The sequence below is a fragment of the Nycticebus coucang genome, chromosome 12 (genome assembly GCF_027406575.1).
Source record: "Nycticebus coucang isolate mNycCou1 chromosome 12, mNycCou1.pri, whole genome shotgun sequence".
Classification (NCBI taxonomy): domain Eukaryota; kingdom Metazoa; phylum Chordata; class Mammalia; order Primates; family Lorisidae; genus Nycticebus; species Nycticebus coucang.
The window spans coordinates 45,981,266-46,003,985 of NC_069791.1; the positions used below are offsets into that span (position 1 = coordinate 45,981,266).

A 22,720-nucleotide genomic window follows, 5' to 3' on the forward strand; every position below is an offset into this window, starting at 1 on the left:
AATGATTTAGTAGCAGGCAGCATACTTGGATGCAACACCCCTGGACTAATGAAGGTAAATCAGTGGCTATACTTGCCTTATACTTCCTGAAAAAATTAGGAAGATCAAATGAAAGAAGAGATGTGAAAAGATTTTGGGAGCAGGAGGCATAGGACTCATCACTCTCACTCCTGGTACTTACCTTAGAGAAATAAAAACTTACATTCACATAAAAACCTGTACATGAATGTTTAATAGCTGCTCTGGTCATAATTTCCCCAAACTGAAAGTAACCTGAATGTCCTTCAAGTGATAAATGGATAAACAAACCGGTGTGTTCATACAATAGAATACTACTCAACAATAATAAGAAATGCTCTACAGATACATGCAAAAGCCCCGATGAATCTCAACAGTATTATAAAAGGTAAAAAAAGCCAGTCTTGAAAGGTTGCATGCTAGAGAATTACATTTATATGACATTCTGGAAAAACTCAAAACTATAAGGGACAGAACAGATCAGTGGATGCTAGAGGTTAAGAGCAAAGGGAGGGTGTGACTATGCAGGAGTCGCACAAGGGGGTTTTGTGAATGATGGAACTGTTTTGTATCTTGATTGTGGTCATGACTGCAAGATTCTATACATGGTTAAAAGTCACAGACTTGCACATTAGTAATAATACTGATGACAATGAAGTCAATAATTAAAAAGTACTATTCAAATATAAAATAGAGCGACAACAGTAATAATAATGATAACAGAAGGGTGCTGCATAGGTAAAAAGGTAGTCTTCTCAGAACTCTGATGTTCTGGCCCAGGCCAAAAACTGCACTTGCCTCCTAAGTCTTCTCACCTTTTCTCTTGGGTGCCTGGAACAGATGAATAACATTTGGCCATTGATTCTTTTTGTGATGCAAATGTAAAATCAGAAGTAATGGAGTGAATATTTACATGTGAGATTGTCAAGCTTTGAAGACAAATTCCCCCGATTCTATATCTCTGAATCCCTGAAAAGAGCATGTGTAACACCCATCTCTTCAAGGTCACAACACTGGCTTGTCCTAATCTGCATATGCTGATTGGATGCAGATTGAAAAAGAAGAACCATTTTTCAGGGTAGCCAACTACCTAAGAAGGCAATTTCTTGCCACTCTCATTTTAGTGGAGATATTTCATTTGCACACTGTCACTCAGCAGATCTAACTCTACTTAACCTCCTAGCACTAAGTGATGGCTGAGCCAGAGATGGCCTTGTCTGGTAGTCAGAATGACAAACTGGACGCCATCAGCATTTAGGGTGGTTTTGGTTTTAGAACCTGCTCTTCTCCTGGTGCCATGACCTCAGACTTCTGTACAAATATATTTCCTCCCTTTTGCGCTGAAAACTAACTAGATTGGAGGAAGAATCTTAAAGCTGAGGGTTCTTCTAGTGTGACGTGATGGTAACTCCCCATCTCCACTCTTCCAAATCCAACCCAACCTTGCTGGCAGCTTCAATCTGACTCCCTCAAGTCTTCCAGAAAGCACAGGCTGGCTGCGGCCTTGCTCCTTTGGAATGTCTGTGGCAAGTAGTATGCACCTCTGTGGCCTTGTATGGTTAGCTAGTGGTGTACGGTTCATCTTTTGTACTTTTGGAAAACAGAAACACATCTTATGATGCTTCTGTGAGTTGACTGAGGTGACACGGCTATCAAGTGGCAGAGCTGGGATTTCAGCTCAGGCCACCTGGCTCCAGGAACTCTGCTGTTGTTCAGCCCTTAGATTATGAACTCTGAACTTCTTTCCACAGAATTCAACTTTCTTTGTAACTCATGGCTTGCCTCCTCTTTGGCTGTGTCAGCCTCCTGTCACCATGGCCATATCTGTAAGGCTCTGACAATGTCAAGCTGCTTGTGGTCTCCACTCATGCCCAGGCTCTCTCACTGTCCTGTGTCTTTGAACAGACTGTTGTCTCCATCTCGAAGCACTTTGCTCCTCTTGTCTAAATGGTTAAATCTCGGCCCCTTTGCTCTGGGCTCCCACTGCCTCATGGGCACGGCTGCTCATAGCACCCGTCATGTTGTTCATTGTCCCCTAGTCACACCAAGCTTGTCCCCAGGGCTGGGCATTTGCTATTTCCAGACCTTGGTACAATTTTCTCTGGTCATCCTATTCCCTCTTATCACTTAGGTCTCAGTTCAGATGCCACCTTCTCAGAAAGGCCTTTTTAGGACAGCCGATCTAAGCTATTCTCCTACCAGTCACTCTTTATCCTGTTACACTGTTTCAATTTCTTCACAGTTCTTTTTGCATTTTATTATTTTATTTTATTTTATTATTAAATCATAGCTGTGTACATTAATGCAATCATGGGGCACCATACCCTGGTTTTATAGACCATTTGACACATTTTCATCATGCCGGTTAACATAGCCTTCCTGGCATTTTCTTAGTTATTGTGTTAAGACATTCACATTCTACATTTACTAAGTTTCACATGTACCCTTATAAGATGCACCATAGCTGTAATCCCACAATCACCCTCCCTCCGCCCATCCTCCCACCTCATGATTGCTAAGTCATGGAAAAAACCCAGTTCTTCCCAGTTCTTCATTTTCACTATTTGAAATCGTCCGTTCCCTACCTACTGCTGCACAGCAAACTGCCCCCCAATACTCAGTGGCTTGAAGCAGAAACCATTTCATTGTATTTCACTTTTTTTTTTTTTTCCGAGACAGAGACTCACTCTGTCACCCTGGGTAGAGTGCTGTGGTGTCATAGCTCACGGCAACCTCAAACTCCTGGGTTCAAGTGATCCCTCTTGCCTCAGTAGCTGGGATTACAGGCACCCTCCATAACTCCTGGCTAATTTTTGTATTTTTAGTAGAGACAGGGTCTGACTCTTGCTCAGGCTGGTCTAGAACACCGGAGCTCAGATGATTCATCTGCCTTGGCTTCCCAAAGTGCTAGGATTATGGACATGATTCTCCATGCCAGCCTATATTTCACCATTTTGTGGATCAAGTATTTGGGTAGGTGTTTGCCAAGTGATTCTTCTATTATGTGGTATCAACAGAGGTCACTTGATATTCAGCTGGGTGCTGGGCTGGGCTGGAGGGCCCATAATGGCTTTACTTTATGCCATGTGTCCTGGCTGGCTTGGCTGGAAGTCAGGGCTCAGCTGGGACAATGGACAGAAGCTCCTATAGGTAGTGTCTCTAGCATGTTGGCTTCAGGGTGGTTGGACTCCTTGCATTCTTCCATGGTGGGCCGATTCTCTCAGAGCAAAGTTCTAAGAGGCCAAGGTACAAGCTGCCAAACTTCATTTGCCCCAGCCTTAGAAGTTTTAGAATGTCACTGATGCTGCACCCTACTGGTTGAGCAAATCACCTAGGGCAGCCCAGAATCAGGGTAGGGGATATAAACCTCTTTGTCATAGAATGGCAACAAATTGGTCGCTAACTTTAATCCACCAAATTTTTACTTAAAGGCTTCTTTTCTGCCCCCTGCCCCACCCCTTAAAGGCTTCTTTTCTGCCCCCCACCCATGTGAACTCCTCAAAGGCAAAATCATATTCTGCAATATTGCATTTCTAGCACTCAGAATCTTGTCTATACATGATAATTACCAATAAATGCTTGCTAAGTGTTTATACAAAAGAAAGAATAAATGAATGAATGAGTGAAAAACTGAATGAGGGCCAGGTGCAGTGGCTCACACCTGTAATCTTACCACTTCGGGAGGCTGAGGTGAGAGAATTGAGGCCAGGAGCTTGAGGCCAGCCTGAACAACACAGCAAGACCCTGTCTCTACACACACACACAAACACACACACACAAATTTAAAAACTGAACAAATGTTTACATTTCTGACTCTCTGGTATGTAAACTCCTTGACGACAGGATCTGATCTTTTTCATCTTTGTAGCTTTAGTACCTAATATAATGTTCTATGCTAATAGATGCTCAGTAAATATTTGCCAAATGAATTAATGGATTTTAATTGTTATAGTTAAAAGAGATAGTGTAACTTATTCCTCACATATATGAAGATGTTAAATAAGAGTGGCTATTTTTAATGAACTAATACATAGGAAAATAAACATTGATTGTACATATTATATTATATTATAAAATCATTTTTAAAATGGAACAGATCCCCACTTCCCCGACTTGTTTCCTTTCCCCTTGACTCTCTAGTGGGGTGGTGGCAGCCCAGGGCCCTAGAGTCCATGAATCTCTGGTAGGGTCAGGGTCCATGACACCTACCTTCAGGAACCTTCCTCCTTGTGCAACTGCAGAGACTAATTCAGTTTGAGGTCATTATGATGGAAGCTGAGATGATGCTGTGAGCAGCACAGAGGGTTGAATTCTTATTCCCTGCCACTCTCCAGGAGGATCAAGTGAGATTACAGTTCTCTTAACATTCTGGCATTGTTTTGCCCTTGTGTGAGTCTGTGCTTACAGTAATTGCTAGAAGCCATGTGCTGTATTCAGTGGGAAGGGTGTGAATTGGCATTTAAGTTTTCAGAAAAAGAAGGATGCCTTCATTGTGTGGCTTCACTTACAGCATGTGGTTTCAGTCTCCAGTGAGCAGTTGGACTATTCTGCTAGTATTTGTGCTGGCAATAGGAAGGCTCAGTACCCAGAAGGCCAGTCTCAGTTTATCCTCCTGCTGCACATATGGCCTTGAACAACCTACTTGACCTCTTTAGGGCATGGGTTTCCTCATCTATGAAATGGGACTGACCTCAAATCCTTTCCTTTGGCAGTATTTACCTATACCAATCTATATTTTGATAGTACCAATCTTATTGATGCCTAGAAAAATATTATAGATCCAAGGAAGTACGAAGAGTACTGTACAAATTTCCCTACTTTGAAATAAGACTGAGTGTTTTAATCCAATTGTTGATATACTGTTTTTCTGAACCCCCCCAGTTGGCCTGGTTTGATTACTCAACAGATCTAGAAAGTTCAAGTAAAGCATGGATGAATCAAAAGTGGAAGTGTGTAGAAACCAAAGGTGAAACTGGAGCAGCACAGGCAGCAGGAATAGAAAGCAAAAATAACTTTGCACAAGCTTTAGTATAACAAAGAGAAGTTTCATTTTAGAACAAAGAGAAAGCTTAGATCACTTCCAAAAAGAGTTGGAAGTGGGTATCTCTTGAATTGTTTGTAACTTTTTCCTTGGTCTCTGCCTCCAGGCACCTTTGCCCTTTCCTATTGGTTGTTGAGTAATGGAAGTATTACTATTAATTTCAAGTAATTACCTCAGTTACCTCATACTAACATCCTTCTTTGCCTTTTTAGTAGAGAATTACTGCGTGCTGATCACAGCTGTCCCATAATGTTTCTGTGGGCCTTCCAGACTTACTCATTCAGCAAATCATGGTTTTCCCATCTCTCTTGAAGCCCTTTTACTTTGTCCCTTCTCATATTGAGATTTCAAAAAAAAATTTTTTTGTAATTGTTTTTCAGGGTCCTCTTTATTCTACAGACTTTAAGACTTTCTGTTTCTTGCCAGTGGTAGATTTTTTTCCTTCCTAGGTCCCTAGACAGCACTGATTAGCATTCAGGTTAAACAAGTGCCATATAATGCCTTACAGCTTGGGGTAGGTTTTATTACAAGAGCATGTATTGAAAGCATCAAAATATTTGGAAGATTTTTTTTTTTTTTAACTTATTCCCCCAGACCTGCCTAAACATATAGTTCTCCGTGGATGAGAATTTTAGTAAAATTCAAGTTCCAATGGCGGTTTTTTAAAAAAACATGTTTTATTTAAAGTTCACAGATCTTACCAAGCTGGGTCAAGAATTTTCAAAGGAAAAGGCAAGCTCACTGCTTTAGCTAATTCTGGGGCAATGTGAACTCCCTGTTATCCCCCAGACTGACCTAGTTTAAAGAGCAAATTAGAGAACAAGATTTTTCAATTTTAGGGAACATTGCCTTATATAGGACAATTTTCGATATTAAAACTTCATCCCCACTAAAGCAACTAAGAATTCTGAGAATCTACCATGTGACAGATATTGTGATAAGTGCTTTTAAAAATTATATTATCCTACTTATTTAAAAAATACTTCTGGAAAAGTAAGGTTCCGCAATTTTAAATAACTTACCCACATTCATGCAGCTGGCTTGAGACAGAGTTGGAATTCTGCCCCTAGGATCAGTGCATTCGGTAGGATTATGCTTTCTTATTGTTACATTACTGATTGGTTGGTTTCTCTGATTATTTTCTTATGGAAAATGCTTTAAGTTTTGCTATGTTATTATCTAATTCCATTAGCTTTTTAATAGTTTCAATTTATTTTCAAATATTTTCTCCCAGTTGGTGGCTTATTTTTTATGACCTTAACTACATCTTTCAAAGAGAAGTTCTTTGATTTTGATGAAGTCCAATTGATCTTTTATATTTTTTTTTTGGTGGGGGGGGAGCGTCAATTATGTTTTTGGTGTTGTATCTAAGAAATCTTGGTCTATCTCAAGGTTACAAATATTTCTTCCTCTATTTTCTCCTAGAAGTTTTGTAATTTTAGAATTTACATTTTAGGTATATGATCTACTAATTTCTAGTATCTTGTGAAGTGTGAAATGAAGTTCTTTTTTTTTTAATATGGATATCTAATTGTTCTGACAATATTTGTTGAAGACTATCCTCTCTCCATGGAATTGCCTTTGCACATTTGTGTATGAATCTATTAGTGGGCACTCTGTTCTGTTCCAGTGATCTCTTTATCTCTATGCTAATAATACACTGTCATAATTACTGTAGTTTAAGAATGAATCTTAAAGTCAGGTAACATAAGTCTTTTAATTGTGTTCTTCTTTTTCAAAGTTTTCTTGGCTATGCTAGATCCTTTATCATTTCTTCAGTTTTTAGTGATTCAGGGATACAGTTAAAAAATAGCATCTAGAATCTAAAAATAATTTAAAGTTAAAAATTTCTATAGGGCTGTATGGAAACATTCCATAATGTAGCTTCATCAGGAAGTGAGGCATTCTGGGCATTGGATTACATGTGGTTAATAAAAGGAAATGGCTGCATACACCTTGCATAGATTGTGAACTTTCAAAAAACTTAGACCATAATAATTTATACTAGAATTATATTGGACATGATTACAACTTTCATTCATGTTTCAGAAAATACTTTGAGACATAGAATATTTTAGTTATGGTGAGCACCAATTTCATTGTGTTAGCAAAGTGAAAGAATTACTGATTAAAGAGAGCAAATTACTCTTTACCATAGACCATAGTATCTACTGTACTCTTGATTTGTTGAATATATTTCTTCAAACATCTAAAATGTTTTATTTGGTAGTGATGTACAAAGCATTCTGATGTCTATCTCTCAATAAAGCATATCTCTGATTATTTTAAACTTGCTATCTGCTGGGGACAGTGAGGGGTCACTGTTAATTAGGCCACTGGAGCCCTGGAAGTGTTAGCCACCACTGTCACTGTGTGATGTTAAACAAGTAACTTACCTATCGTAAAATGAAAGGTTTGGACTAGTCAACCTTGAGTGGCCCATTCAGATCTAAAATTTTTTACTCTAAGAATCTTTATTCACTTTAAAAATAACAAAAAAAAAATCTCTTAATGGCAATAAGCACTGTGCTTTTTCAGAGAGGAAGTAGGAGTTTTTTGATGTACCATAGATTTCCTTAAACCACTGATGACTCTACTTTCAACTATGGCCAACACTGAGCAGCTAAGTTGGCATTTATAGTTCCTGATGCTATGATACTTTGTAGTCCCTGAAACCTCAATATTCTGAGAAGGAGAATTGCTTCTAAGCCCAGGCAATTCCAAAGGTTCAGAGATCTCTTGAATTGGCAGCATAGAATTTCAAATATATTTCCAAAGCTAATGGTATTGCATTAAAAACAAGAGGACTTTAAATATTGTTATCATATTTTCTATGCCAGGGCACAGGAGAGCCACTCTGCTCATAGTCTATATCAGTGTTTTTCAACCTTTATCTCACAGCACACTTTAACCTGTAGCTGAATGTCTTTGAATATATCTGTGGCACACTTAGATTATATTAATCAAAAAAAGAAGAAAATAATATACTTGCTGTCCTTTGAACTTCTTTTGAAAATAATTTAATTAATGATCTTTAAAAATTTTCATGGCACACCTAAGATCCTCTCAGGCACACTGGTTGAAAATCACTGTTCTATATGATCACTGCTGTACTAACAGAATGGAAACCTTAAGGAGCCAGAAGTTTACCAGGAAATGCAGAAGATACCACATGAATGAAAAATAAAATAAGGGAACATTTATTGAGCATGTGCTCTGTGCCAAGCACTTCTCATACATTATATAATTTAATCCTCACAACAATCTTGAAAAGTTGGCACTGCCTTCTTCTCACAAATGAAAATGATGTCCAGAGGGTTTCTGTTACTTGCCCAAGGTCAGATAGTGGTAAATGGCAGAACTGGTCTTCAAAAATCCTTATCTGTTTCCATCTCAAGCTTAAACTTAATAACTACATCAGAGGCAAGTTCTTATAAGTTAGCCAGCACATTTAGAGAGTAATTGAATCTGTAGTGTGAGTTACAAGATCTAAAACAAGAATAACAAGTACTATTGGGTGACCTTAGGGTAGACTTGATGGAAGAAAAAATTCACAGAAGGTATCCTGAAGACATTATTTTAAGTTATATTTTGAAATGAAGGACATGAATTGGCTTAGAGAGAAAGATAAGTTTATGCTGAGGAGATAGACTGTACAAGGCTGTGAAGATACAAATGAACAAATTATGTGTTCAGGAAGCAACATAAAGACTTACTCATTGTGGGGTAATAGCCAGAAATAAAGCTGATGTAATAAGGGTGAATATCCAAGAGGCTTTGCTTTATTATGATAGGCACTGGAGATCTACTCTCTGTTCTTAAGCAAGGGGAGGAACATAATTAAAATTGTCTTTGATTTTACAATTTATCCTGAAACTCATATGGGGTATATATGAGCTTTGAGCACATCAGGGAAGGTCAAGAGAAAATTTCTTAGCAAAATATGTCTGATACTTGTAAATTATCTTTAAGATTACAACATAGCTTGCCTCACTAAGGTCTATAGCCTTAAGAATGAAATGATATTGTTTTTAGGCCTCAAATGAAGAGGACTAAATACAGATTTTACATAATTTTCAGAGATAAAGGTGACTAGTCCACTGCAGTTAAGCTATCAGTACATTCCTTTTTGGCCCATCATTACTGGTATTGAGCAGTATACATGAAAGGAACACGGAAGGATTATAGATTAAAGTCAGGGCTGGACAAATAGAAACCTTTTAACAATATGTGTTAAATGGAGCTGAATTGAAATCCACTTTCAGATAACAGTTGCTGCTCCTGAGTGAGGGCTCATGTATTTGGTGAATTATAGTTGGGTCTCTTCCATTATGAATCCACTCATGCTAACTTACTGTCTCTTCACTCTCTCTTTCTATTTCTCTCTCCAGTTCCAGAGACCTAATGACTTCTCACCCCCTTTTCGCTTTGGGACTGTGCCCAATGGCAGCACAGAAAGGAACATTCGCAATAACTATGCCGAAATGCACGCCTACATGGGCAAGTTCAACCAGAGGGGTGTAGATGATGCATTGCTCTCCCTGAAAACAGGGTAAGAACTGCTTCCAAGCTCAGAGTCCTTCACGTGCTTCCCACATTTATTACACATATACTTGGTCAGATGTAGTTGTATGCCATGCTCAGTGCCAAAAAAAAGTTAGATCAAAGATTTCTTGTGTTCTTTATGGATCTCCAAGTTAAAGTTGATAGTATAACTCAGGCTAGCCTACAGAAATTCCATGCCGTTCTTTATTTCTATGTATTTCCGTAGTATTTTTTTTTTCTATTTGTGTTCACACAACCATGAAACAGAAATGATATAGATGTGAAAGTAAGAGGGAAGAGTCGAGGATGAGGCTCATGGGTTATGTATGATATAAAAGACCTTTTGTAGTAAGAGGTGAAAATGATGGTTCTCCTTAGGGATGAGGGAAAAATAAAAGAAAAATATGTAAAAGTGTTAAGAAGAATTTGTCAATGTATCCCCAATTTCAGCTTGTGTTGGCATTCTTTGTGGTTCAACTGGGCTCTAGGGAGAATTTATCTATTGAAAGGAGTTCGTGCATTCCAAATATATTGGCTTGCATAGTCCCAGCCGTACTTGTCCCTTTGTTCATTTGGGTTCTAGAAGCTAGAATATGGCAGATAACTTCACATTATAGATGTTGACATTTGGTGGCCAAGAGGGTGTGGTAGGATAACCAGCAGCACTTGGACCTCTTCTCAGCACCCCCTTAGCTCTAGGTCTAGAAGAGCCACCTAGATACCTGATTACTTAAAATATTGTTAGAGTCCATCTTATCACCATAAATAAAATCACAGGAGATTTCAGAAGATGGGATTTGAGCTTGGGGGCAGGACCACTTTTAGTAGTCTGACCCTTGGTACAGCCACAGTTCTCAGTCATATGAGAGTGTTGGTGTTTTGGTTTGCCATGTTTCTATAGGGTTCATTTTACAAAATATTCTGGGTCATATCTTGCTAGAAGTGCTTGTTTTTATTCTCAAGAAGAAACAAAGCTAATTAGCCTGTAAAAATGAAGGAGATGATGCATGCTTTTCTTTCTTACAGACCTCTCTATTACCTGCAGAGCTATATTTGAATTTCGTACTCTGCATTGATGGGTTTCCATGTTGATTTCCGTTATTGATTCATGCCTTCCTATCTCTACTCCTGTCCCTCCTCCCTTCCCTATATATTCCTTCCTTGCAAAGAACAATACATAAAATGAGGTTTGTATATGACCAGGAACTTGAGATGTCTGAGTTCTTCTATATGCCACTTTCTCTTATAGTGTGACACTTTTTGTTCTTACCCAAGCCTGTGCAACCACCACCCAAACCCCTCACCTCTATTCTTATGCTGCATAACAGAATATTGGAACATTTCTGACCACAGAAATAGCATTGCACATCTATTGAAACACATACACCTACACTTATCCCCACTCTGGACTGTAATGAACTGAGAAATGAAAAATGTTATATAAATCTAACCCTTGCTATTTGCTGCTATCGTTGTGGTGGTTACTTTTCATTATTTCTGTTATTATTTTTATTGATTCCTTTTTACTCCTTCTCCTTTTCAGACACAGTTTATGAGTTGGCTTCAGGCCCAACTTACATTTTCATCCTTCCCTATGGGAGGAAAAGAACTCCTCTTTTCAATCTGAAATCTCATAAAGAACAGCCTGGAATTTAGGCTTTAGATTCTGGCAGAGTTCCAACTTAAACCTTACTTTGGACCAGTTCTCTCCCTAGTTTGCTGGAACCCTGTGCTTCATGTTAATGGCCCCATAGGTAATTTTGTTCTGGAATTCCTCTGCTGGATTCTGTTTGCTTCTTTCTCTCACAGGAAACTGGATGCCTTCATCTACGATGCAGCAGTGCTGAACTATATGGCAGGCAGAGATGAAGGCTGCAAGCTAGTGACCATTGGCAGTGGGAAGGTCTTTGCCTCCACTGGTTATGGCATCGCCATCCAGAAAGATTCTGGGTGGAAGCGTCAGGTGGACCTGGCTATCCTGCAGCTCTTTGGAGATGGTAAGTTAAAGAAAGAGAAAGGTGCTCATTTTTCCTCCACCAATGGCCAGTACAAAACACCAACCTTTTCTTCTTCTCCATATCTTTAATATGTGCATTTCCAGAAAAGCATTTCACACAATACTGTGAGTTTGGGATTATATGTTAGTGTCCTATTGTGCCATAACAAAGGACCACAAACCAGGAGGATTAAACAAAAGAGTGTCTTATCTTACAGTTCTGGAAGCTAGCAGTCTGAAATCAGGGTTTCTGCAGTGTTGGTTCTTTCTGGAAGCTTCAAGGGAGAATATGTTTCATGCCTCCTCCCTAATATCTAGTGGTTGGCTTGTAATCTTGGATGTCACTTACCTTGTAGAAGCATCACCCCAATGTCTGCTTTCATGTTCACTTGTTCCACCTGTGTGCATGTTTTTCCTCCACACCTGTCTGAGTCTGAATTTCCTTTATCTTAATAATACCAATCACATTGGATTAGAGGCCTATGCTACTCCAGGGTGACTTCATTTTAACTAATTGCATCTGCAAAGATCCTATTGCCAAATAAAGTCACATCTTGCCAAAGATCCTATCACCAAATAAAGTCACATTTTGAGGTAGGATTTCAACATGTGGATTTGGGGGGAATATTATAACATCTTTCAACCCTGGTATGAGAGGAGAGGATTAATGTAGTTTGACAAGGTGATATGCTTCTAGATTTCAGTCTATAATCAAACCTTCAGGAATAAATTGGGAGAGACTGGTATTAAATCATCTCACATGCAGCCAAAAGAGTAGATGGAAGTGTGGAAAGTCTTTGCTCTTCATGTGCCCAGAAAAAAGGCAGAGAAATAAACTTGTGACCCTTTACTCATTTTTCCCTTTCTTCCCTCTTGCTCTTTCAGCTGAGAGAGGCAGGAGGCAGTGTTAGACAGCCTCACAGGCAGACACCATCAGCTGCTGCAGAGTGTCATCCTGGTGCTGACTGAGCAGCCAACTTGATTTGGGAAAATCTCATCTCCTATTTCATTATACTCCTGTCTTCTGCATCCCTCTTCCCTTTGCTGTCCAAAGCACTGACTCTTTCTGTTAGCTTCACAGAATCTAATCCTGTTATGGACGAACAGCCTGACTCCGCTTGGCTCCACCAACCATCATCCTAGTGGCTCTAAATTATATCTGCAGAAGCACTGCTATTAGGGATGAGATCAGAAGCAGAAGACCACAGGTGGATTTTCAGATTCCAGGTGAAGTTGGCTGTTCTACTAGTTAGGAGAATCAAAGAAATGAGTAAAAAGTGACTTGATGAACATTGCTAAGAGGAGGGCGTCCTCACCCCAGTGTTACCAAGCCATTTTGGTATAAGAGCTTCTGTAATTTCAGCGTAGCTGTCACTTAAAGGCAATTACAGAGCCTGTATTTATGAGGAAAGGCAGCAACAAAGATGATGCGCAAAAGTTACCAAAGCTTTTGTCAGATTATGCAAACAAAATGCAGATTTTTAACCAAACAGGAACTATCGCAAAGGGCGGTTTTCTTCATGAGATTTTCAGGGGCTTGCTTGTCTATGACAAGATGCATTCTGGTGCATGTGGTTTCTTTCATTTTCCTTTTGCCTGGAATATGTATCTTTCTACTTCCTAGTATCCAGTGAAAGGAATACAAGTTGATAGCTTTCATGAACTGAAGTAATCAAAGTGTCCATAAGCAGTGTTAAAAGGAAGAAGGAGACAGGGACAATTTTACCCAAGCTCACTCTTCTTTGCTCTTTATGTTTTCCTGGACACTGAGAGATCAGTAAATCCGAGGGGCCCTAGGGAATGAATCAATCTCTCTGCCGATCTCTCGCTGTCTCTCCTCTCCCTACCCCATCTGCTTTCCACAATTTTAGGAGCAATTTTCAGAACCATTTGTTTGATTATGTTATTCCCCACTGTCTATAAAATAAAGTGCAGAGTGCTGAGTCTGATACTCGGTCCTCAGCACTCTTGCATCCATCTTTTTTATTTAGCTGCTTTGCCTACTATTATTCTGTTTGAACTGTTGTGCATGTCTTTCCCTACACAAGCCTTTTGTTTTCCCATTGATCATGCTATTCCTACTGCCTGGAGTGCCTTTTTTACAATATAAGTTAAAATTCATCCATCCACCATGCCCACCTCCACGTCCTGCCTACCTCAAGAAATCCACTGGCCATGCCATCCACAAAATTACTCTCTCTTCTTTGAATTCTTGTTACCCACATGGAGTTTGTCATACTGGTTATTTATGTACCAACTTATACTGGATAGATAATGGACAGCAGAAGCAGCATGTCATGTCTTTGTATCCACCTTATACTGGATAGATGATGGACCAGCATATCTTGTCTTTGTAGCACCCGTACTACTCATATTGTCATTAAATACTTACTGAGTACATTGATGAATTAATATAGAATGGTATTGACAAAATTACTGTTACCATTCTCTATTCATTTTCTTTTTGTCCCTTTCTCTCTTGTCTTAACTTGTCTTGTTTTTCTCCTTTTTCTCCAACACCCTTCCTTCTCTCTTTTCTCTATTTCTTTCATCTTGTCTCTCTTTATCTGTTTTACTTCTCTGTTCTGTCTCCAGGGGAGATGGAAGAACTGGAAGCTCTCTGGCTCACTGGCATTTGCCACAATGAGAAGAATGAGGTCATGAGCAGCCAGCTGGACATTGACAACATGGCAGGAGTCTTCTATATGTTGGGGGCAGCCATGGCTCTCAGCCTTATCACCTTCATCTGCGAACACCTTTTCTACTGGCAGTTCCGGCATTGCTTTATGGGTGTCTGTTCTGGCAAGCCTGGCATGGTCTTCTCCATCAGCAGAGTAAGTGCTTTGATTTAAATTCGTAGAGCTTTCTCAAGACAGCTTAGCTTAGCACTATGTAAGGCAGAGAGACCCAAGAGAGCACTAACTCTAGTTCCATTGCAAAAGCAAGAAACCACATCATGTACAATGAGTCTGTATGATATCATTTCAAGTGGTTCAAAAAATGGGTGATACTGTATTTCCTTCATGAAACAGCTTTCTGTGTGGGATTTAGGCATTTGGTTCTCTATAAGAACTGGCAGATCTATCAAAATGGAATATTTGGCTTTTTACCAATTGCCTTTCATCAGTATCAGTTAATTCTATACAGGCTGCATTAATCATTTAATCCTCTTTTAAAAAATCACATTTCTATTTAAATAATGAAATGTTACATATCTCTCTTGTTCTAACATACACAGAGATATATTATTATTTGTGGTTTCAATGTCCCATTCTATGTTTTAACCATGTGTAGATTATGAGGAGTTAAAGAGCTTAACAACAACCTTCAGAAATAAGTCCTGACTCATAAGAAATTTATATTCTAGAAACTTCTTTAATTGAAGCAAGAGTATAATGCTTAGGTCATTCTTTATTTAGGTCTTTCTTCTTCATTTCTAGTCCAAAGTTAGACATTAGGAACATAGTTTTATATACGAAGAGAAGGTCACAGAGACGAGGATTTTTTCGTTGTTGTTCATTGTTTAAAGATGGGCTTCTTTAGATTTTGTTAATAATGTTGTGGGACTCATTCATGAGAGGTAAATTCAAATGCCCTTTAAGAACTGAGGTCCATAGTCCAGATATGATCAATTTTGACTCAAATGGAGTCATTTAAGAAAATGGATTTCTCATTAAATTGTTTCATTCTTTGCTCATCTTCCCATAGTATTTTGCTGCTAGAGAATAATTTCTCCATTTCCCCTCTGGCTGTGAGTTAATTCAGGCCATTGAATAGCATCAGGGCAAGAAGGTGGAACTTACAGTAGTTATGCTCCCTGAGCCTGGTTGTTCCATTGTGTGGTCCTTTCCTAAGGTGTCAGGTAGGATGATCCCAGAAGCAATGAGGAGTTCTCCCAATGCATGGGGATAAGACAACAGAAGTTTAGAAAGACAACAGCAGCTATATAGGAAAGAAGAAAGGTTTAGACAAGGTGTGCTTCATTGTCCCACAGGGCATCAGCAAGATAGACCTTGAACCAGAAAGAAATTGCACTCATAGGCCTTTGATATAAATCAATGCCTCTATAAAGGAAAAATCTTTAAAAAAACAAACAAAAAAAAAAAAGAAAGAAAGAAAATGCTTGGCATTTTCTCCTAGCCTTAATCAAGGAGGGTTAGAAAGGACTAGAAAAGCAACTAATCACACCTAAAAGGTCTATCTCACCCAAATCATGGAGCAAGATCTGAAAAGTAGGTTGGCTTGACTTTAGAACTGAATATAGTGAGCCCTCCAGGAACCCAACCCATTCCCTACCCTGGATGGTGTTCTTTAAAAGCCCTGCCCAAGCAACTGTACGCAGGGAGTTCTCCATCAATACTAATTTGTTAAGACATTAATTATTTATGATAATATTAAGTGAGTGAGAAAGTACAAGAAGGAAACAGGAGCCAAAGAACGAATAAATGAGAGAATTCAACAAGGGAGTTATTTATTCCTATTTAGTACCTGGTATTTGTCCCAATTCTTCCCTCCCACGGTGTAGGACACAGCAGGAGAAAAATCCTTCTTTGACCCCAGGGCTTCCTAATTCTCTGTCTCTGAATTTTGTTCACACTTGGCTCAAGAAGAGAATTGTTCAGCTGCTATTTGGTGACCAAAATTCTAAAAGCTGCTCAAAACTTGTCAGATCTGAGAAAGAGTTGGCCAGCTGGGGCAGAACAACCTCACCATCTATAGAGCATTGCCATTTATTTCCAACAGACTGACAGCATTTTTTTTTCCTATGGATTGATATCATGGCCTCATTTTTAAGATGTGACAATCTGGGCATAGAAAGGAAAATGAAGGTAAGTCAGTGGCGGAGTTGAGGCGAGAATTCCATGTCTTGTAATTCCAGGGTATTAGCTCAGGTTACTTGGTAAAACCACGCCCCCTCTCTCACATTGGATGACTGACTTTAGCTCACTATATTCGGGAGGATAAAACAGGCAGGATACCAGCCACATCTTTCCTTCCATTTTTTTTTTTTTTTTTTCACATTTTATTTCAGAGCTTCCTATGAGTTCATCAGGCTGTGTCAGCTTCGTGCTTTCCCTGACTTTTACTTATCCAGTTAGGCAATGATTGATGCAAACATTCGGTACAGTCACTTTCTAGCCTCTCTGGAGACCTAAGCTGTCCCATCCTGTTCTTGCTTCAGGGTATCTACAGCTGCATCCACGGCGTGGCTATCGAGGAGCGCCAGTCAGTGATGAACTCCCCTACCGCCACCATGAACAATACGCACTCCAACATCCTGCGCTTGCTGCGCACGGCCAAGAACATGGCCAACCTGTCGGGTGTGAACGGCTCTCCGCAGAGCGCGCTGGACTTCATCCGCCGTGAGTCCTCAGTCTACGACATCTCGGAGCACCGCCGCAGCTTCACGCATTCCGACTGCAAGTCCTACAACAACCCTCCCTGCGAGGAAAACCTCTTCAGCGACTACATCAGCGAGGTGGAGAGAACGTTTGGGAACCTGCAGCTGAAGGACAGCAACGTGTACCAAGATCACTATCACCATCACCACCGGCCCCACAGCATCGGCAGCACCAGCTCCATCGACGGGCTGTACGACTGCGACAACCCGCCCTTCACCACCCAGCCCAGGTCCATCAGCAAGAAGCCCCTGGACATCGGCCTGCCCTCCTCCAAACACAGCCAGCTTAGCGACCTGTACGGCAAGTTCTCCTTCAAGAGTGACCGCTACAGCGGCCACGACGACTTGATCCGCTCGGACGTCTCCGACATCTCCACGCACACGGTCACCTACGGGAACATCGAGGGCAACGCGGCCAAGAGGCGTAAGCAGCAGTACAAGGACAGCCTGAAGAAGCGGCCGGCCTCGGCCAAGTCTCGCCGGGAGTTCGACGAGATCGAGCTGGCCTACCGCCGCCGGCCGCCGCGCTCCCCGGACCACAAGCGCTACTTCAGGGACAAGGAAGGGCTGCGGGACTTCTACCTGGACCAGTTCCGCCCCAAGGAGAACTCGCCGCACTGGGAGCACGTGGACCTGACGGACATCTACAAGGAGCACAGCGATGACTTCAAGCGCGACTCGGTCAGCGGAGGGGGGCCCTGTACCAACAGGTCCCACCTCAAACATGGGGCCGGCGACAAGCACGGCGTGGTCGGCGGGGTCCCCGCGCCCTGGGAGAAGAATCTGACCAACGTGGAGTGGGAGGATCGGGCCGGGGGCAACTTCTGTCGCAGCTGCCCCTCCAAGCTGCACAACTACTCCCCGGCGGCGGCGGCCCCTGGGCAGAACTCGGGCCGGCAGGCGTGCATCCGCTGTGAGGCCTGCAAGAAGGCGGGCAACCTGTATGACATCAGCGAGGACAACTCCCTGCAGGAGCTGGACCAGCCGGCCGCCCCCGGCGCGGCCACGTCCAACGCCTCCACCGCCAAGTACCCGCAGAGCCCGACTAATTCCAAGGCCCAGAAGAAGACCCGGAACAAGCTGCGGCGGCAGCACTCTTACGACACCTTCGTGGACCTGCAGAAGGAGGAGGCCGCCCTGGCCCCGCGCAGCGTGAGCCTGAAAGACAAGGGCCGGTTCGTGGATGGCAGCCCCTACGCCCACATGTTTGAGATGCCAGCCGGCGAGAGCAGCTTTGCCAACAACAAGGCCTCAGTGCCCACTGCCGGACACCACCACCACAACAACCCAGGCGGCAGCGGCAGCGGCGGCGGATACATGCTCAGCAAGTCGCTCTACCCTGACCGGGTCACGCAAAACCCTTTCATCCCCACTTTTGGGGATGACCAGTGCTTGCTCCATGGCAGCAAATCCTACTTCTTCAGGCAGCCCACGGTGGCCGGGGCGTCGAAAGCCAGGCCGGACTTCCGGGCCCTTGTCACCAACAAGCCAGTGGTCTCGGCCCTTCATGGGGCTGTGCCAGGCCGTTTCCAGAAGGACATCTGTATAGGGAACCAGTCCAACCCCTGTGTGCCTAACAACAAAAACCCCAGGGCTTTCAATGGCTCCAGCAATGGGCATGTTTATGAGAAACTTTCTAGTATTGAGTCTGATGTCTGACTGAGGGAAGAGAGAGGTTAAGATGGGTATGGGAGGGTAAGGCTGGGTCGTGTGGCGCGCATGACGTGGAGGGTGACGGGGGTGAACTTGGTCCCATTTGATCCTTTCTTGTTGTTTTAATTTATTTATGGGATCCTGGAGTTCAGGTTCCTACTGAGGGCAACCCCAGTGACCAGCACCATCTCTCCCTTTCCCAGTTCTCTCCTCCTTCCCGCACCTGTCAGCCATTCCTCTTCCCATGATGCCATGCAGTGGGCCCTCTCAGCAGGGGAGGGTGCAGCGGGAAAGGAGGTGCTGCCTGCAGGACTTCCTCCTGGCGGGGGTGAGCGCCTCGCCTTCTACTTGAGTGAAGCTAGGAGAACCAAAAGGAGGCCATGTGAGCACAGAGGTAGCTGTTCCCGGACTGATCTTTTCTTTGAGGTGAGGAAGCAGAAACTCTGGAGTGAGGCCATGTAGCATACTTTTTAGAAATGAAAAGAGGCGTTGGCAACTCTTGTTGCTTAGATGATATCGGTCCGGGCACCAAGTGCCAAGCAGAGGGTGTGTGGCCATGTTTATATATAAGCCAAAAAAAAAAAAAAGAAATGTTTTCTTCAAATCCTTGAGACCCATTCGTGGTAAGGTGGAATGAACGGTCATTGGTGGATGAGTGAATTCTTGAACAAACTGGAAACTACATATAATAGTGTCCCATAGTGCACTGGAGGCAAAAGCAGGTGGACCGTGTGTGTGTGTGTATAGCCATGTACACTTGCACACATGGGTAGTCAGGTGCCTGTAAATGTAGAGAAGGCAACCTTGACTTGTGTTGTTTCTTTCAACATCCCTAAGCAACGTGCTCGTTTTGGCTTATATACAGAGATGGCCGTATGTTACCTGAATTTGGGCTGTCTCTCCCCTTCACCCTTCCTGAATGAGAAGAATGGAACTTCTTGACGAAGAAGATTCTGTGGTCTCTAGACAAAGGTATTGGTGACCAATCCAGCAAAAGCAAAGTACAACAATAATTTCTCAATGATTGCCAATAGTTTCAACCAGTTTGGGCCAAGAACTTTCCAGGAAGGCTAAAGGGAAACAGAAGTAGCCATAATTATTTTGCCCATACTTGGGAGCAAAAGATTCTATACAGTTCTTTTAAGATTTTAGACCCTCAACTGGCCAAGTTTTGGGGAGGAGTTAAGGGAGGCTTTGGAGAAGAGGAGTCCTTTATGGTAGGGTAAGTGAGAGAGGGGGATGTTTTCAATGCTTTGATCCCTTCTTACTTAACCTGAAGCTAGGAGACCAGGCTTCTTCCCCTAAAACTGATTACAACTGTTATGGAGCAGACAGTTATGAGAAATGAGCTTGGCTTTATGAGTCTAGCTCAGGAGGCATGGAGAGAAGGGAAGAGACTTGGTAGAGGGGGAAGAGAGGTGGGGAGGGATTCTCCACCACCTCTTTGGGCCTGGTTCCTTGGGAATGTGACTTGAGCCTGAAGCAAACGCTTTTGTTAGAGACCCTTTCACCTTCCTGCAACACCTCCTTTCCCTCTCCGATTGTATTATTCAAGAATTAAAAAAGAAAACATGTATAAAACTCCAGGGATGAGGGTACTGGCAGACACGATGCCCCCTTCACTTAAAGTTGGAAAATGGAGAAGGGAAATGAATATTTGTCACTGCCGGTCCTGAAACTTGGGGTAGGGCTGTTCTGGGTCAGTTCCACTGTCCTGCCATCCTCCCCTGCACAGGGTGGCATCCAAAGAGCCCGAGGTCTGTTTGGAAGCTTGACTGCAGGACCACCATCTTGCACACAGGACACACAAACCAGAAAGGTGCTCATCCTCCTCTGGAAGGAAGCTGCCATGTCTCTTCAAGTCACCCCCTCCAGGGCTGCTCTTTGCCTTCCCGTGTGCCCTGACTCAAGACCCTTCCTCATCCTGCCCTTGACTGCTGCCCCCAATCCTCCTCCTTGATTTTTACCTCAGTATCTTTCATTTCAAAGCCAACTGAAGGCCTTGTAAAGCTTTGTTTTCTTTCTCAAATGAACGTGGGGGCAAGGGGCTGAACCTCTCACAGATTTGGAGAGAGGGGCACGAGTGCTTTACCTTAGATTCAAGGAGAGACTTTGAGAGAGGACAGAGGGCATGAGGCTTCTCCAGGAGGAAGAAGGCGAAGGGCCATATAAACACCGCTTCGCCCTGACTCTGTCTGGGGGTCATGGGCTCATCCCCTCATCTTCCTCTTACCTCACCCCTTTAAAATAAAGAAAAAAAAAAAAACCAAACCAACTAACCTAGCGAACAGCAATCTAGAACCAAGGGGGCTTTTTCAGTCTCCACTGGCGACAGAAATCAAGACGGTGTTTATTTCATATGTAAATATTTTGTTTTCTAATTAATTTTGTATAGATAAAGTGTTCTCTTGTGAGTATTCAGGGTGTTGGGCTGGAGGGAGTGGGGTGGGGAAGGGAATGAGGGGAAAGGTGTTTCGTTATGGGTTTTCATTTTCCGTCAGGGGAAATTGTTTTGTATGGCTTATGCTTCAGAGTGTCTGGAAAAAAATGAATGGAGGCCACTATGGTGAAAAAGCCAGGGGAACGTTGTATGTGTCCATGCCCCCTCCCCAAACCAGTCTTTTTACTGGTCTATGAGAAATGTCCATGCACTTTGACCTGGGCTTTGCATAGAGCCCAATGGGCTCTAACAAACCCATATCTAACTTATATCTTCTAGGTAGACCATAGGGACCCATGTTCCATACAAAGACAGGCTGGTGGCACCCCATTTTCCCTGTCAATACCTAGGGCAGGCAAGGCTCCCAAAAGGGCTTAAAACAAAATCAAGATCAAATTAACCTCCCATTCTTGGTGTAGCTGAGACGTTTCAGGAAGCTCAATCCTAAGAAATCTCCCAGCAACCTCTCAGCTTAACAACCATCTCAGTCATTTGATGCTCTTCTTCCTGGTACCTGGGCACTGGCCCTCTCCCTGGTCCTCTACCCTTAGAAATCAGCACTGAAGGCACACCCAGAACATTTCCACCAACTCTACTTTTTGAAGCATGTGCTATCTAATAACAGAGAGTTAGTGCTGGAGACTTGTCTTACAAATTTGTATGCTTTTCTAGAAAAGATGACTAGATCCCCTCAAAACTCAGTGACTAAATGATATCCTTAGTAAAGTCACTGAAGTTGGTTTTAGAGAGTGGGAATGTGAGGAGTGATGCCGGTGGTGACTCTGTGTTTGCCTTGTCCTCATTACTTCCATCAGGAAGGTGCTACTGGCCTTGAGCCAGGGGTTCAAAACTTGACCTTGGATTAACCAGACAAATAGAATTTCTTTCACTGGACTGTTGGCTTTGTGGAGAGTGACTGTCTATTTACAACAGGATGAAATTTCCAAACCCATTTACCCAGCGTATTACATTGTATTCTTTCCTATCCTCCCACCATGAAAGTATCAGCTGGTTAATTCCATTTTTCTAAACCCATATTTGGCCCTAATTGATCACTTTTCTTCAGGTGGATGTTTGCACTGGGACCAAGTTAGGATATTCATTGCCTGCTCAAGAAAGCTTAAAGAGAAGGAAGCCAAGCATTGTTAAGTTCCAGGTGTTACTTAATTTCAGAATAACAAGCCAGTGAAAGGCACAATGAAGAATTCAACAGCAATCCCTGTATGTAGGAGAGATGGGTGGAACCAATATCTAATCCACCGCAAACCATGATATTCCACAGATATCCTCAGGAGCACCTCAATAGTCTCATGTTCTTCAGAATCCATGCTTTTTCTATCATATCATTTTGGGTATGGTCCAGTATCACTCCTTTAAGGGACAATGCTTAAACCTCAGCATTTCCATGACCTCAATAATCCAACCCTTGAATTTGCCTGAGTCAAGGATGTGCACACCCTTCGGAGTGATGCATGTACAATGGAACTTGTTATTTCAAAATTCATCACTATGTGTCTTCAGCCAGAACATGGGAAACATGCTTAATGTGTATTCCCCTGTACTGGCCACAGCCATGTTGTGATTGGGGGAAAAAGCCCAAATGATTCCATTAAACATTGCTGATGT

General features: G+C 42.2%; 1 protein-coding gene across 1 annotated transcript in view; it reads left to right on the plus strand.

Moving 5' to 3' along the window:
* Nucleotides 1-20,866, plus strand: part of GRIN2B (glutamate ionotropic receptor NMDA type subunit 2B) — a 474,878-nt gene extending 454,012 nt beyond the window's left edge. Inside the window, exons 10-13 of the mRNA XM_053557785.1 lie at nucleotides 9,451-9,611; nucleotides 11,414-11,601; nucleotides 14,196-14,434; nucleotides 16,783-20,866. Of these exons, the coding sequence (XP_053413760.1) occupies nucleotides 9,451-9,611; nucleotides 11,414-11,601; nucleotides 14,196-14,434; nucleotides 16,783-18,660 (2,466 nt within the window). The 3' untranslated portion in view covers nucleotides 18,661-20,866. The remainder of the gene's footprint in view (nucleotides 1-9,450; nucleotides 9,612-11,413; nucleotides 11,602-14,195; nucleotides 14,435-16,782) is intronic.
* The last annotated feature ends 1,854 nt before the right edge of the window (nucleotides 20,867-22,720 follow it).